This window comes from Cetorhinus maximus, chromosome 20, assembly GCF_964194155.1.
Source record: "Cetorhinus maximus chromosome 20, sCetMax3.hap1.1, whole genome shotgun sequence".
Classification (NCBI taxonomy): Eukaryota; Metazoa; Chordata; class Chondrichthyes; order Lamniformes; family Cetorhinidae; genus Cetorhinus; species Cetorhinus maximus.
This window is the reverse complement of record NC_135898.1, coordinates 78776175-78794125: the sequence shown is the minus strand read 5'-3', so window position 1 is coordinate 78794125 and position 17951 is coordinate 78776175. Positions and strand designations below refer to the sequence as shown.

At 44.1% G+C, this 17951-nt stretch overlaps 1 protein-coding gene across 1 annotated transcript in view; it reads left to right on the top strand.

Moving 5' to 3' along the window:
* sh3pxd2aa (SH3 and PX domains 2Aa) overlaps positions 1–17951 on the top strand; it is a 507011-nt gene that overhangs the window by 53219 nt on the left and 435841 nt on the right. The window contains exon 2 of the mRNA XM_078564963.1: positions 8305–8385. Within this exon, the coding sequence (XP_078421089.1) occupies positions 8305–8385 (81 nt within the window). The remainder of the gene's footprint in view (positions 1–8304; positions 8386–17951) is intronic.

The following is a 17951-nucleotide window of genomic DNA, read 5'->3' as shown; positions in this document are numbered from 1 at the left end:
CCATTGGCTTCTGATCGGGAAATAAGTCCTTCCTCACCTCCTGATGTCTTTTTTTTTAATTGCTGGTATTTTAAGCTGGAATTCTCTATTTCTTTCTCTCCTTTCTCTTCCCGACCTGCCTGCCTGTTCCCTATTGAAATGCCCTTTCTCTTTTCTTTTCCTGTTGCCTCTAGCTCCAATTTTTCATTTGTAACTGAATTTGAGCCCATTCCAATGAACCACCCCTTGGAGAACTCGGGGTCTTAGATATTCCTTCCAATTTCAAATGCTGTGCTATGCCTTCAATTATGTCTGATTTCCTCACTCCTTCAGGTAATCCTAATTGTAACTTATCTGCCGATTCCATTAACTCAGCTTTATTTACCTTTTGTAAACTAACCAGAGTTATAACTTCAACTCCCAGAGAAGACTTTGCAAAGTGCCTTTGACAATTACAGCCTCACCATACAAAAAAACCTCACACCAACTCCTGAATTCAAAGTGCTTCTTGCTATCTTTACCTTGAGATTCATCAAGTCTTATTCCCAACCAATCAAGGAATTTCAAATATATCCCGCAAGGAGCCCCCAAATTTTATTATGATAAATCAGATGGTGAATGCTGAGCTGTTCAAATCCCAGAGGGAAACTTGAAACAACTGACCTAACTCATTTTCATTTGCATGTTTTGAGATGCAGGCTTTGAATTCAACAATAATGGATAGAACCGAACCCCCCACCCCTGTCGGGCAGGGGGTTGTGCAGGGGTCGGCATGCACCCGATCGATGCCCCCTATTGGGTCCACGCTGTCATTTTACGTGGGCAGGCCAATTAAGGCTGTGCACTCCCTGTGCGGACGGGGTGGGGGGTGGCGTAAGAGAGCAGCAATCTCTGAGGCACAGAGGTGCCTTAGGGAGATAAGTTTTAAAAATTTTAATGAAGAAAACAATATTTAAGACATGTCACATGAGCTGGGACATGTCAATGAACTTTAATGAAAACATTTATTTGATTTATAAACGCTTCATGAAACCCCATCCTGCCCGTGGATGAGGTTCCATGAAAAATGCGAAGGCCGCCTGGGCTCTTCACCTGCCTGCCAGCCTTAAGGTTGGTTGGGCAGCTTTCTCAATAGGGTTAATTAATTAATGGCCTTAACAGGCCTTTGACCCGCTGAACTGAAAATCTAAATGACACGCGGTGACGTCGAGACGCACGCCCGACGTCACCCCGCGTCATTTTATGCCTCAGCGGGTGGCAAATAACATTTGCGCCACACAAATGCCAGGCAATGACCATCTCCAACAAGAGAGAATCTAATCATTGCCCCTTGACATTCAGTGGCGTTACCATTGCTGAATCCCTGATTATCAACATCCTGGGCTTACCATTGACCAAAAATTGAATTGGACCAGCCATATAAATACTGTGGCTATAAGAGCAGGTCAGAGGCTAGGAGCCCTGCAGCGAGTAACTCAACACCTAACTCCCCAAAGCCTGTCCACCATCTACAAGGCACAAGTCAGGAGTGTGATAGAATACTCTCCACTTGCCTGAATGAGTGCAGCTCCAACAGCACTCAAGAAACTTGACACCATCCAGGACAAAGCAGCCCGCTTGATTGGCACCATATCGATAAACATTTACTCCCTTCACCATCGGCACACAGTGGCAGCAGTGTGTACCATCTACAATGCACTGCAGAAACTCACCAAGCCCCCTTAACACTTTCCAAACCCAGGATTAATACCATTGAGAAGGACAAGGGCAGCAGACACATGGGAACGCCACCACCTGCAAGTTTCCCTCTATGCCACTCACCATCCTGAGTAGGAACTATCGCTGTTCCTTCACTGTCGCTGGGTCAACATCCTGGAATTCTCTCCCTAACAGCACTGTGGGTCTATCTACACTACATGGACTGTAGCGGTTCAAAACGGCAGCTCACCACCACCACTTCGAGGGCAATAGGGGTGGGGAATAAATGTTGGCCTAGCCGGTGATGCCCACATCCCATGAATGAGTTAAAGAATACACGGAAGTACACCAGCGTGCCTGGATGCCAGCATGTTTTCCCCCTGGAGCCATTGGCTAGATCATGTGTGCCGGCTGGGTGATGGCCGCATTGCCAAAGACGTTCTGTGGTGAGCTTACTATCTGCATGAAACCAACAGGTTACTCGCACCTGTGATAAAAGGACATTTGCAAGCAAGACTTCAAGCTGACTGGGATCGGAGACAATGCATGGGAAGTCCTTGCTGCTGACAGGAGTGTCTGGAGATGAGCAGTCAGGAAGGGCATGGAAAAAAGAAGATGAAAGAAATGACTAGATGGTGGAAAAGAGATCCCGCCACAAGGAAAAAACGTAGTCAACTTTGGGCCAATGCTATTCGTCTGTGCCAGCTATGGAAGGGCCTGCCACTCATGAATCAGCATCTACAGCTACAAACAGATGTTCAACCCAGGAGTGACATACACCTAAGCGCAGTTCATCTCCCAAGACAGGCGGATGCCATCACTATTTTCTTGGTGCACTTCCTTTTTACCTTTGTTGAAACGTTTTAAGGGGAACTTGGGTAAGTACATGAAAAGGGAGAAAGGAATAGAACGATATGTTAAGAGGCGTAGATGAAATAGGGTGGGAGGGTCTTGTGTGGAGGCTAAGCACTAGCATAATTTTTCTCACCTGTCAACTTGGGCTGATTCATTAAAAAAATTTGCATTTGTGTGGTGCCTTTTGTGGTTGTTTCATAACAAATAAAGGACTTTTGAAATGTAGTCGCAATGTAGCAAATGTGGCAGTCAATTTGTGCACAGTAAGGTCCCACAAACAAGCAGTGTGGTAAAGACTAGGTAATTTTTTTTTTCAATGATGTTGTTTGAAAGATGAATGTCAGCAAAGGAATCAGGGAGACTCCCTTGCATTTTAAAATAGTGCCATGCGATCTTTTACATCTTTCGGGAGGGCTGTAGGGGCTTCAGTGTAACGTCTCACCTGAAGGACAGTACCTCCAACTCCCTCAGTACTGCACTTGTGTGTCAGTCTGGATTTTAAGTCTTTGGAGTGACTTGAACCCGCAACTTTTTTGACTCTTGGGTGAGATTGCTACCCACTGAGCCATGGCTGACACATTCTTATTTCACTGAACTTTGACAGTTTCTGGCCTAACATCCTTATTTTTGTCTTACCTTTACCTTGTTACATTGAATACAAATGTGTTGTGGTTGCTATTTCCCAATTGTTTTCCTACCCTAACATGAATTACTTGCCCCACTCCATTTCTCAGAAATAAATCATGCAGTATGTTGTACTTTGAGCTCGAAATGCACTGGTCTAGAAAGCTATCTTGGATGCATTTTATAGCATTTCTCACTTTGACCACATAGGTTATTTTCATCTCAGTCTTTCCTGGAATACTTAAGATTATTAATTTTATTATCCTGTTTGTTCTTGTATGCTCCGAACTGCTTGCATGGTTACTTTGCTAGCACGTTTCCACTATTTGACTCATAATGCACACTGGGATTTGGGATGAGGAGCTCTGATCAAAGACCATTGACTGAAGCACTAACATTGTTTCTCTCTCCACAGATAATGTCTGACCTGCTGAATATGTCCAGCATGTTGTTCTATTGTCTGGATTTTTCTGTTTTAGTTCCTATTTTATCAATCTATCTTTACAAATTCTGTCATCTTATAACCACCTAGAACATTCTAGCTCTGAAAGAGTTTTTCTTTAATACTGTATCCACCCCCTTAGTTCATGTATTCCTCCTGACATTATATAACTGTTCATATTCCTTGATCCTATCAGAATCTAAACCATGCCTCTACTATAGGCACTATATAACTAGAGTTTACAATACAGGGGAGAGTCATTTGACCCATTGTGCCTCTGCTGACTCTTTAATAGAACAATGCAAAACTAATTCCACTTTGCTGTCCTCTCTCCATAACCATATATCTATCTTTGCTTTAAATAATTTTTTCAGTTTTTTACTTAAAAGGAATCATCTCTGCCCTAACCACTCCCTTGGCAAAATATTCCATTCTGAACAACCCATCAATTTTAAAACTGCCATTCAGAAAAAATAACCCCTTGTTACTGATTCCCCAGCCAGACACGGCAGTTTTTCTTTCTCCATCCTTTCAAAACTGTATAATTACAAAATCTCCTTTAACGTTTGCTCCAGTGGAAGTACTCCCATGATACCTCATAGCTATAGCTTCCTACTTTTAGCATCATCCTGCAGGTTTTGCACTGATTACTATAACTTGACAGTCCTTTCTATAATGGGGCGCATGCAACTACACCATACCCTAGACTTGTGGCTTAAGTAATATTTTATATAAATATTTCATTACTCCATTTTATATTTTTGACTTTATTGACTTTAATAACAAATTTCATCGGCCTATATAGCATAACCCATCTGCATTATGTTTTCAGGAAAATATGTATTTTAATTGATTGATTTTTCTGTTCCTTCATACCCTTCAACATCTTTCCACCATCCATTTCTTGGCATCAGATTCGATGAAACAGCTAGCCTGGAGGAGAGAAAATGACTTAAATTGTGATGATGGGAGAAAAAAAAACACAAGCTCCATTTAACAAAACACTAATTTAGGACTGATATCAGGTTTAACCTTGGGCTATAGATGGCCTGATGACTTCAAAAAAGCTCCATGTCATGACAGTCAGCATATAGTTGCATCCCTTGGACACTTGGTGGGCAGAGAAAGCCCTTTATCTTTCAGATTTGTCTTTGGGCACCAGCCTTGGAGCTATTGGAATGCTGACTTCTTGACTTCCGACCTTGGGTTGTTCTGCAAGGCAATGAAGGCAACTCTCCTTTTGTTCTAGGGTGTCACATACTTCGGCATTGTTTTCATTGAACCTGTCCTGGTGGTGATGATGCTTGAACCCAATGGCCTGGGCACAGGAGTCTAGTACAACTGACTTTATTTGGTCCCACTATTCTGGAATTGAGTTGAATATGTGAAGATTTTCCAGTTTAGTCATGAACTGTACTTGGTGTTCTTCTCTTTGATCAGGCTGCTTTTTAGGGTTGAGACATTCTTCTTCCTCTTGAACTTTTGGGCCTTGCAATGTCTTGGTGCTAGGTGAATGTTCATTGCCGATTGAACAAGTCGATGATTTATCCGACAGGTATCAGTCCCCCGCATGGATCGAGTGATACAGATACAGTCACTTCAATCTATCTTTCTTCTACCAAGCAAACACATAGTCCAGGAGGTGCCAATGCTTTGACCTAGTATGCTTCCATGCAGTTTGGTATTTGCCCTTGTGGTGGAAGTGTGTTTGTTATCATGCGGCCATGCAGAATGCACATTGTCAGCAGGACGATGCAATTTGCATTGGCTTTTCCGACTTCGTTTTTCCCAGTGGTTCTGCGCCAGACATCAAAGTCACAGCTAACCCTGGCACCCCCCCCAGAAGCACAATCTTTCTTTTGGGATGGCATTGAGGACTTCTAGGTTAGAATAGAACTTTTTTCCTTAACATTATTAAAGTTGAGCATTGGGGCATAAGCGCTGATGACGATGCCACTTGGTTATATCTGAGATGTAGGTGAAATGCATTGAGCGTTTCATTTGTACAACTGGGAGGTTCTGGCAGTGCATCCAAGATCCTATTCTGGATGACTAATTCAAGTCTGTTGGCACAAAGGTCACAGACAGCCCTTCCAGTAGGTATCCTCCCAGCTTGTTCCTTCAGCTGCCCTTCCCCAGGAAGACTGGTCTCTAGAATTACCTGGAAAAACTCAGCAGGTCTGGCAGCATCGGCGGAGAAGAAAAGAGTTGACGTTTCGAGTCCTCATGACCCTTCAACAGAACTTCTCCGCCGATGCTGCCAGACCTGCTGAGTTTTTCCAGGTAATTCTGTTTTTGTTTTGGATTTCCAGCATCCGCAGTGGTTTTTTGTTTTTATAGACTGGTCTCTAACTGAGGGCACTGATGTCAATTTGGAGTCTTGGTAGTTCACATGATTGCAGTTCTTCTTTCTGGCTTTTCTTTCACTCAACAGAGGCACATTTGGCTTGCCTTAGGCACATTTGCAAGATGGAAGACTATTGTATACACAAGGGATTCCTTTTGTGGTGAGGTAGCTGGAGCTAACTGACCAGTCGGATGCCCAAAGTTCCTCTTCAAGGATGATTCCAGGCATGACGTTGAAGACTCTAGACGTCGATTATCACTAGCTGACGGCAGAAGAAAATGGTGACACCTTTGGCTGGCATGCACCACAGCAGTAACCAGTGTTTTGGCAACAGATGCCAATGCCAAAAACAACCACCCACAATGACACTTGGCAGTTTCATATGAGACACTTGTGTCAGAACCTGCTTCTCAATGGTTGACCACCTTCAGCCATCAGCCAAGTTGCACTATATGCAGATACTTCATCTGAAATGAATTTGTTTACTCTGTGCCCATCATCTTTTAAAGATAGAAGGATGCCGACAATATCTAATTTCTGGGCGATCACTCTTTTTAGATTATCTGAGTGTTCTAACATTTCAAGTTTAATTTCTTTTGAGCACAAAGATGATGCTCCTGTAGGGTGTAGTTCCCAAGCCAGGAGAAAGTGGGCTTGCCTCAAAGGGGCTTGCCTAGAGCTTATTGATTACCATAGCTGATATTTCAGAATGTCTTCCCTATTCTTCCTCAGTACTTGAGGAAATATATGATCTTGTTCTGGGATTTGTTGGTTTTAAAACCTTTAGCATATCAACTACCATTGTTGCTTTGACTTAAACATTTAGCAAGAGATTGGATTGTTTGTGTAAACTGGGTAAGTTGGTGAATAACTCTAGAAGTAATTGAAACTATTTATCTTGAACTTTTCTACAAATTAAAATTCTGACTCCACTCTAGCTTTTTAAATTGTTTTCATGGTATATGAGCGTTGCTAGCTAGTCCAGCAATTGTTGCCCATCTCTAATTGCCCTTGATGCTGGTGGTGAGACATCACCTTGAACCACTGCAGTCCATCTGCTATAGGTAAATCCTCTGCTATGAGGAAGGGATATATGCTGCAAGGGGTGGTATAGTGGTATTGTCACTGAGACCCAGAGTAATTAATGCTCTGGGGACCCAGGTTCGAATCCCACTATGGCAGATGGTGAAATTTGAATTCAATTAAAAAAATCTGGAATTGAAAGTCTGATGACCATGAAACCATTGATTGTTGTAAAAACCCATCTGGTTCACTAATGCCTTTTAGGCAAGGAAATTTGCCGTTCTTACCTGGTCTGGCTGACGTGACTCCAGACCCATAGCTGTGTGGTTTATCCTTAAGTGCCCTCTGAACAAGGGCACTTAGGGATGGGTAATAAATGCTGTCCTAGCCAGCGATGCCCACATCCCATGAACGAATAATAAAAAAAAAATCACTTTTGTATTGCAATTATCCTGTCTTGCTAACATGTTTTGGTTCCTCTTTATCGCCTTTAAATAGCTTTACAAATTACCAACTGCAACCTGGAATCAGTCCCTTTTTTCCTGAATCCTTTTATATGGTTGTTTTTAACCCAGTTGTTAATTAAGTTAACTTAAGTTGCCCTAATTCATCCATTTTGAGGATTGCCTTTAATCTTTGGAGTTAAACTATAACGTTACATTACCTGTACTGGAAAACTTTCAGTCATACAGAAGTTAATTTCTTAATTTTCCTTCTTTTATTTGCCTTTTTAAAGCCATGTGGTCTCCTGCTTACTGTGCTGATTATCAGAAAATGTTAAATTGATGACGGGTAGTCTCAATCTCAATTTGTCTCTAGTGCAATAGTTTAAAATTTAGATTAAAATAAAATCCTATTGAACATTCACAAATACTTAGCACGCATCCATTCCTAGTTTATATTGGTCTTATTACACGTTTGCACATGCAAATTAAAAAAAAAGCTAGAAATCTGCATGATAACTTGGCATGGAACAGTGAAATAAAAACAAAGTGCTGGAAACACTCAGATCATTCAAAATCCAATGAAAAGACTACACCTGAAACATTAACTCTTCATAGAGGTTGTCTTATCTGAGGAATTTCAGCATTTTTGTTTCTGTTTCAGATTTTCAGCATCTCTAGTTGTCTGCTTTTGATTTAGGTGGAATAATGAAATTGATTCTGCAGAGATTGTTGGTGGTCGTGGTGACAGGATGTACTTATGAGAAAGTTCGAACACTGAATCTGTGTGCTCTATATTAAAATGTTCTGTGAATAGGTGTTCCCAGGCTGTTTTATAGAACTGTGTGGGGAAAGAAATACACTTATTTTAAGAATATATTTTATTTTTACAGGTTTATGTTATCCAAGTGAACTGGTCAGATAACACGTCAAGTATCATCTACAGACGTTATAGCAAGTTTTTCGACCTCCAGGTAATCATCTATTTCATGCTATTTAATTCCTAACCAATGCAGAGTTGCTGGCAACTGCAGCCTGGCAGACTGACAGTGGTCATTCTTCAGACCTTTTGTTTTTAGAGGGCATGCAATACCATCTCAGCTACCTTTAAAGAGATCTATGTATAATTAATGCACTTCATTATATTGGCAGCTGTAAAGTGTGTGCATTTTCCCCCATCAGGCAGAAAGAAGCTAGGTTTGAGTTTGTCAAGCCAGGTTGGTGGATTCATTCTTTTTGATATTTAATGGACTCAGCTGTTTCAGTAATGCACAATTATGTCAGTCAAATTTGCAGATCATATCGGGTAAATTGGAGGATGCAGTTCAGAAATTAAGATTTGAGTAAGAGACTGGAACAGTGACACATGGAATTTTTTTTATTCACTCATGGGATGTGGACATCGCTGATGAGGCCAGCATTTAGTGCCCATCCCTAATGGCCCTTGAGAAGATGGTGTTGAGCTGCCTTCTTGAACGCTGTAGTCCATGTGGTGTAGGTACATCCAAGGTGCTGTTAGAGAGGGAGTTCCAGGATTTTGACCCAGCTACAGTGAAGGAATGGTGATATATTTTCAAGTCATGATGGTGTGTGGCTTGGAGGGGAACTTGCAGGTGGTGGTGTTCCCACACATCTGCTGCCCTTGTCCTTCGAGATGGGAGCAGTTGTGGATTTGGAAGTGCTGTCTAAGGAGGCTTGGCGAGTTCTTGCAGTGCATCTTTTAGATGGCATATACTTCTACTGTGCATCAGTGGTGGAGGGAGTGAATGTTTGTGGATGGGGTACCAATCAAGCAGGCTACTTTATCCTGGGTGATGTCAAGTTTCTTGTGTTATTGGAGCTGCACTCATCCAGGCAAGTAGAGAGTATTCCATCACAATCCTGACTTGTGCTTTGTGGATGGTGGACAGGCTTTGGGGGATCAGAAGGTGAGTTACCCGCTGCAGGATTCTGTTATGGTACGGCAGGTGGTATTTGCCAGGCTGACCAAATCCAGAAGGGCAACTTGGCCACACTATCACAACAGTTTTTCAATTTGTTTTGTATGCTCTTCCCACATTTGACTGAAAACAACTACCAAGTCGCCAATATAGACAGCACAATTGTTCAGCCCTGCAATTACTTTGTTTGTCATTCTTTGAAATGTTGCTGGTGCGTTCTTCATACCAAATGGCATAACTTTAAACTGATATAGCCCATCTGACATTAAAAAAGCCGATATCTCTTTTGCACTGGTACTTGCCAACATCCTCTTGGCCAGTCAATCTTTGTGATAAAGTCTGTCCCACTTTCTCAATACAACCTTCCAACTGTGGAATCCGCTTTTGTCACTACATTTACTTTTTGATAGTCCACACACCGTCTTTGTGTTCCATCCGACTTTAGTACTATCACAATAGGTGAACTCCAGTTACTACAACTAGGTTCTATGATATCATTCTGAAGGATGAATTCGATTTCTTTCTGCACATCAGATCATTTCATTGGATTTAATCTGAGGATGTTGCGTTATTGAAACTGAATCACCCACATCCACATCGTGGGCAGAATTTTTCGCTCGGCAGGTGGGCGCACACTCGAGCGTGAAGTAATGAAAGATGATGCGTGATGGAGATGGAGACGTGCCTGACATTAATTAAAAGGCCAGTTAAGACCCTTGACACACCAATTGTCTCCGACTTCACATAGCCCGTGTGATTTTTTTCGGCTGTTGCACAGACAAAACGAGCAGGCGGGCAGGCCACAATAAGCAAAAGCTCATCCATGGGCAGGATAAGAAGGGTCAGTGGCATTGTCAATGCGAGTAGTGGAGTTTTGGACCTAACTTGCTGCTGGTTGCTTCTGTGAAATGGACAGTTTCATCTCGCTTCAGAGCTGCATTCTGAGCATTTCTAGGCTTCATTTCAGGACTCATTGTTGTCTTCCAGGCCCCTGGAGGATTCAGATCGCGTGGGCCCTTCCAGGTATCAGACAGCTTTCCATAACCCTGATAATGGGGATTGTGGCCTCTGTTGGAGGTACCTCCTCTGAGGAGGAAGGGAGGGACGGAAGGGAGAAGAGGCCAGGTGTCCCAATGCAGCTTCCAGGGGAGCAACATGTGGGAGGAGAGGCGCAGGCACAAGGGGCGCAGGGCCAACAAGAAGTCGAAGGTGGAAGGAGCCGCAGAAGATGCCACTATCCTGCTGCCAGGGTTTACAGGTGGCGATGCAGCTACTTCAAAATGTCCAAGCTGCAATGCCGAAAGGAGGCTCCACCTCGCAAGGGACACAATGACCTCCATTTGCCTGATGAATGGGCCTGAGATCAGCTCCAACTGTGTGGATGGACACCCCATGCCAGTGGCTCTGAAGGTCACAGTGGCCCTCAACTTCTATGCCTCTGGCTCCTTCCAGGGCTCGTTGGGAGATCTTTGTGGAGTCTCGCAATCCGCTGACCACAATTGCGTCAAACTGGTGACAGAAGCTCTGTTCAGGCATGCATTGACTTTCATTCGCTACCGCACGGACGAGGCCAGCCAGGCAGAGCGAGCCAGAGGCTTTGCGATTGCTGGGTTCCCCTGCATCCGGGGTGCAATTGACTGCACACATGTAGCCATCAAGGTGTCAGTGGGTGAGCCAGGTGCCTTTGTCAACAGGAAGGGATTCCACTCCATGAACGTGCATTGTGTGTGATCACAAGGTGCAGATTCTGCAAGTTTGTGCAAGGTACCCTGGCAGTTCCCATGACGCTTGTATCCTGTGACACTCTCAGGTGCCGAGGCTCTTCAGTGCTCCAGTCTGACTGGATGGATGGCTGCTGGGTGATGAGGGCTATCCCCTCAAAAGGTGGCTCATGACGTCTCTCCGCCACCCAAGAACAGAGGTCAAGCAACGATACAACAAGAACCATGCCTCCACAACGACAGTGGTAGAGAGAACCATAGGTCTTCTCAAGATGCTTCCGATGCCTGGACCGTTCAGGGGTGCACTCCGGTACCCTCCGGAGCATGTGTCACTGTGCAGAGCGCAGCATGCAACCAGCATCTGGCATTGGCAAGGGACGACCCACTGGAGGAAGAAGATCTTGACGCAGCTGCACAGGCAACAGATGAAGAGTCCAGTAGTGAGGACGAGCACAGTATGAACTTTGACCTGGGTAAAGTCCAGGGACACCTGGGACACTTTGATCCAACGCTCCTTCAGCTAGCCTACCAAATAAGAACCACCACCACATGCCAGGGCTGCACGCTCTCATACTTGAACCCTGACAGGTCCAGTACTTGGCCAACAACATACACTCTGTGCCTTTGCGATAAAATTTCAGGAGACACACGTCCATTACATGATGGCCTTCCCTGCACCTACAGAACAAATGAAGCATACGGGTCAGTAGCACAAAACAACAACTCATTTAATTGTGAATGTGAAACATAGCTGAAATGAACATTAACCGATGTTTTTAATCACGCCATGGAAAAATTTAAAGCAAAATGGGGAAACAAAATAGCACCCATGATAAGTCCGTCTTGTGCTTAAGGTGCTTTACGTTTACATTTGCAGGTGCTATCTCTAGGTGCTCCCCCCTCACTGGCACTGGATGCAGCCTGCTGACCCTGCTGTCTTGTTGGCCTTGATGACCTTGGCGGTTGTCCCCTGGCCCTTGGAGCCTGTGCTGGCCCTGCCTGGGAGGGAGCAGCGAGTGCCACGGCTAGCAGCTCCCCAGTCGTTGCAGCCTCATCAGATGCCACGGTCACTGGCAGAGGGGTGGAGGAGCTGCTGCCATCATCCTGAGCGCCATGAGAGCAGCCCACAAAGACGACAGGCAGCTTGTGCGCCAAAATGAGGTCGCATTGGACCTCCCTGATCACCATTGATGGACGGGCACCTACCTGGGATACTGAGGTATGCCTACCTTTCACACTGACGCTGACCAGCTGAGGTCATTGCTGGTATGTGGGCTTGCAGGTCCGAGTGCATCCTCAAGGACCCCTGATTGAGTCTCTGGAACAGGCTCTCCATGAGAGTCGCCACTGTCTCCATGGAGGAGACATTGCGCTCGGCCATGAGGGTCAACGCAGTGGTCATGCTCTGCAGGGACTCCTCCACAATGGACACCATAACACGCATTCCCTCATGTATTTTCGCCAGATCCTCCTGCAAACCCCGCTGGACTTCCAGCATTGCTGCCTAATGGAAGACTCCAGAGTTCCATCATCAACTATCGACTGAGCATTGTTCTGGTCCTCAGCAGTTCTCCGACTGCCGGCACCCTGGGCACACTCTGCCTCTGTCTGCACCTCAAGTGTGAAATGCCCCCACTAATGTGCACCGAGATACTAGATGGTGATCTTGTGCCCACCGAGGTGTTGGTACCTGTGCTGGTGCTTGCTTGACAGAGGGTGTGACATATGTGCACGCTCAGCATGGTGGCCCTCTGGGGCCAGGGGCGGGCCTTCAGGCTCCTCATTGCGACCGCCTGCTGGTGAGCCTGAAAAGGACAAGAAGGACATGTCATTAGTTTAAATCATGACACTGTCACTGTGTGCATGCTAGGCACTCTTGTGAGACATAGATATGCATCATGGTGTCCTCTTCTTTTAATTATCAATGGGGACTCCAAGTTCGAGGCTCACAATGTAGAGACTACACTAGAATGATTGATTGCAATAGCTGACATTCTCACCTCAGTGTATTGTACTCTTATCTTTGTCTGGCACTCCAACCTCACTGTGGCCACTTGACCGAGATACATGGTGCCTCTCCAGCTCCAGGGCCTCCCGCTCATAATGCGTAAGTATTAGGAGGTGAGGGGGTCTCCCGCCAGTCTGTGACCCCACAATATTGTTGTGGGATGCCTTCTCCTGAAAGGAGATAAGAGCATTGATTCGTCCACTCTGTACCATAGTGCCATTGCACCATGGCCAACCTCACTTGAGGTACCCATCGCAGGGCTCAGCCGATTCGTGACCCTGGAGGCACAAGGCACTCAGGCCAAGCAGCCAGGGCTCACCCGCTTGGCCAGCTCCTGCCTCATTGACATTGGCCACTCACACTCTTAACACCTGTGATGTCCACAGGGTGATGGGCAGCTCTTAACTGTTCTGCAAAGTGACCCATGCCAACATGGCACTCGCCCTGCCTGATAGCAGATTATTGAAGCCCTTCAGGCACTGCACCCTTGTGCACCTCACCACGTTGTGGCTGCTGACCCTAGATGCCACCTTCTCCCAGGCATTTTTGGTGAGATGTGGGGGCCGCCTGCTCCCGTCTCTGGGGACAAGGGTTTCCCTCCTGGCTGCAACCTCCTCCAGGAAGGCTGCAAGGCACTCATCTGAGAAATGTGGGGCTGACTGCCCCGCCGACCTGCTCTCCCGCCTGCCGTGTCCAACTGCAACGGGATCCATGGAGACTTCAATGTTCTTCCGTGGTCAGCCTTACAGGGGCTGCCTTGGCCAGTTTTGAATTGGCGGCCGGGTTGCCATTGGACCCGGTGGACATCATGCCCCAGCCCGCCCCTTTTCGCAGATTTCCCCAGCGGCCTTTCACATTGGGCGGGCCTTAATTGGGCCGTCAGCGTGAAATCGCAGAGCACTGCAGATCATGGGCGGCTTCCCGACCGCCCCCGCCAAGACCGCATGCCTAGGGTAAAATTCTGCCCATGTGTAGCTAAATTTGGACCCTCCCACAGCTTATTCCCACAAATAGCTTTGTGTAACTGCAATAGCTTTTCCAAATCGCTCTGACGCTTGTCTTAAAGGTTACTCAATATTACATTTAAATTTTTAAGTACCCCTTCATAGTCCAATTTGATTAGGGGAAAATCAATTTCAGAATTTTTCATTTCTACCTCCTTTCCCCTTATCCATCACCGCTAATACCTCCTTTTGGCTGTCTTCCCTGTCCAAGTACTCTTTAAGCACATTTACATGACACATTCTATGTTGCTTCTATGTGGAATATTTATTTAATAATTTACTTAACTCGGTTTCTTTTCAAACCTGTAAGGTCCACTAAACCTTGCCTTTAATGGTTCACCTAACACTGGTAACAAAACTGACACTTTTTTTCCCCAACAACAAAAATACAAACTTTGGCCCTCTTAATCTGCCTTCACTTTTATCACCTGCTGTGATATCTTTTAAATGTTCCTTAGCTAACTCACATACCCTGTTCAGTCTTTTTCTGAAGTTTGTCACATAATCGAGGAGAGTAGTTTCGGAATTTTGACCCACTAGTTTTTCCTGAATCAACTTAAGTGGTCCCCTTACTTCATGATCATAGAGTAATTCAAAAGGACGAAATCCTGTTGATTCATTAGGAACACCCCTAATAGCGAATAACAAGAATGGAATCCCTTGATCCTGGTCCTGTGGGTAGTATTGACTATACGCTCTCATCATGGTTTTTAAAGTTTGATGCCATCTCTCTAAAGCACCCTGTGATTCAGGATGATAAGCTGATGATTTAAATTGTTTTATCCCCAGGCTGCTCATTACTTCCTTAAACAGCTGTGACATGAAATTCGAACCCTGATCCAACTATATTTTTTTCGGTAGCCCATACCTTGTATAAAAAACAATTTGGTCAACTCCTCTACAATTCTCTTTGCTGTAATATTTTGTAAAGTTATCGCTTCCGGAAACCTTGTTGACAATTATGGATGTGTCTACAAGTACTGATTTCCACTTTTAGCCCTACACAATCAGTCAGGACCCTGGTAAAAGGTTCCTCAAATGCTTGAATTGGAATTAAAGGTGCAAGCTTAATTACTGCTTGAGGTTTTCCTGTCAGCTGACGTGACACGTTCTACAGAATTTGACTACATCTTTATGCAATCCAGGTCAATAAAAATGTTTTTGTATTTTTGCCAGTGGTTTTCCTAATTCTCAAATGTCCTGCTATTGGAATTTCATGAGCTACTCTCAATATCTCATTTCGGTATCCAAATGGTATAAGTATTTGATGTACTACCTCCCATTTTTCATCTGCTGAAACATGAGACAGTCTCCACTTCCCCAATAACACATTACCTTTAAGGTAATAACCTTCTGGAATACATTCTGCCTCTGTTACTGAATAAGCTGTCTGATATAACTACTTTATTTGTGGATCCTTCTGCTGTAAGTCCACCAACTTAACTGAACTAAACACTTCATTCTCTTCAACCTTCTCTTCCTGTACAATCTTTTCAAGAACAGATCCAGCTAATTGAATATCAACATCTTTTCCCTGTCTTTTAAACTCCTCCTCTTCCTGTTTCAAACTGAGAGTTTGTGATCTTGTAACTACACAATCTGGATACAATCCAGGATGTTCTTACTGCAACATCTCTCTGAATGCATTGCCACAGGCTGCTCAACTACAGTAGGCATCACCAACATCTGTGACCCAGCTATATCATTACCTAAGATAAATTGAACCCCAGCATTGGGCAATTTTTCCACTACTACAACAATCACTTCACCTGTTTTCAACTGATTCTTTAAATTTACCTTCCATGATGGGATAGATTTAGCATCTCCATGAATTCCACTTATTACCACTTTCCTGCAATACTCCCTCTGGACAACAAACAGCACTACCCCGTAACATGAAGGACTGACTAGCCCCTGTGTCCCTTAAAAATTTAATATGAACATTCAAACATAACAAACAAGGAGCAGGAGTAGGCCATTTGGCCCCTCGAACCTGCTCTGTCATTTAATAAGATCACTGGCTGATCTGATAGTAACCTCAAATCTGCATCCTGCTTACCCATTGTAACTTATCACCCACTTGCTGACCAAGAATATATCCACCTCTGCCTTAAAAATATTCAAAGACTCTGCTTCCACCACCTTTTCAGAAAGAAAGTTCCAAAGACTTACGACCCTCTGAGGGAAAAAATTTCACCTCATCCCTGTTTTAAATGGGCAACCCCTTATTTTTAATCATTGCTGTGCCACCCTGTACACATGGAAAGACTTTCCCTTCACACAGAAAATCTTTAAACATTTCTGTAACCTGCCCTTCAGCGCACTGTTGGGTAAATTGTGATCACATTCCCACTTCTTTACCTATCGCTGATTCTTCCTGCTTTAACTATGTACAAACCACTGGCTTTTCCTAATTCTGAATCTCAGAACCCACAGTACTCTTAATTCCAGAACTTTTCTATGTTCCAACTACTGCAATAGGTTTTCCCTGTAACCTCCAGCACATTGACTTCGTGTGCCCCACCTTATAGTGAGAACAGCTAAGTTTTTGAGTCACTTCTACCTTTAGCACCTTTCCTTTTTAGTCTGAGGAGAAACTTACTGAAAATTTCCAACTGTTCCTTCTCTTCCTTGACTGACTAACTTCCTGTCACCTTCCCTTTCTATCCTTCATAGATCTAAACCCTTTTAAATCAAAGAACTAACTCAATCATCAGCTATCTCAGCTGCTTGCCTTGCTGTTTTTTATCTTCTGTTTCTCCACATGAGTTCTAACTACTGAAGGAATCGAGTCTTTAAATTCTTCCAGAAGAATTACTCCTCTAAGAGCTGCATATGTTGTCTCTACCTTTTAATACCTGTATCCACTGGTCAAAATGACTTTATTTTACTCTCCCAAGCTCAATACAAGTCTGACCAGGAACCAACTCCTATATGAACTCAAAAAAGCCTTTTTTTTGCTGCCTCAATCCACTGATATCCCGTCTGACAGCGATGCATATACCTGATGAGCTTTACCTACCAACCTAGACTGTAAAAGCAATGTCCAGGTTTCTTGTGGCCATTTCATCTGCTTAGCTATCTTCTGAAATGAAATAAAGAACACCTCTACATTCCTTTCCTCAAGCTTCAGAAAAGCCTGCACAAATTTAAACATCTCCCTACTGGGTTTTAAGTTAAAAGTGCTTGTTTCCTCATCAGAACCTCCCTCGACATCTGAGATCTCTTTTTTTTTAACTTCCAGCTTTCTAAGCTGATATTCTCTCTCCCTTTCATTTTCTCTTTCCTCCATTGCTAACTTTTCCAATTCCAATTTCTTTTCCCCCGCCTTTCTGCTTGCTCCCTTTTGAAACGATCGTTCTCTTTCCTTCTCCTTTTCTTCTAATTCAATTTCTTTTCATTTCCATTGCTTGTTCAAGTTCAAGCTTCTTCATTTCTAACTGAAGCCTCACTACCTCCAGCTGTGACTCACTAGTTCCAGGTGTGCCTTCCAATTTCAAATGCTGTGCTATGACTTCAATTATGTCTGCTTTCTTTGCCCCTGTGGTTAATCCTAACTGCGATGTATCCAGCAATTCTGTTAACTCTGGTTTACAAAAAGTAACTAAGGCAATCATGGTTATATCTTCTACTCCCAGAAAAGTTTTAGCAATGGTTAAAGCCATATTTGCAGTCTCACCAGTTTAAAATCCCTCAACAGAGTTCAATGTCCTTCTCGTACTTGTAGCCTTAAGATTCACAACTCCAAGCCAATCAAATAATTTCAAAAATCCTGCAAAGAGCCCCTGGTTTTGTTATGATACGGCAGGTGGTATTTGCGAGGCTGACCAGATCTACAAGGGAAACTTGGCCACGCTATCACAATGG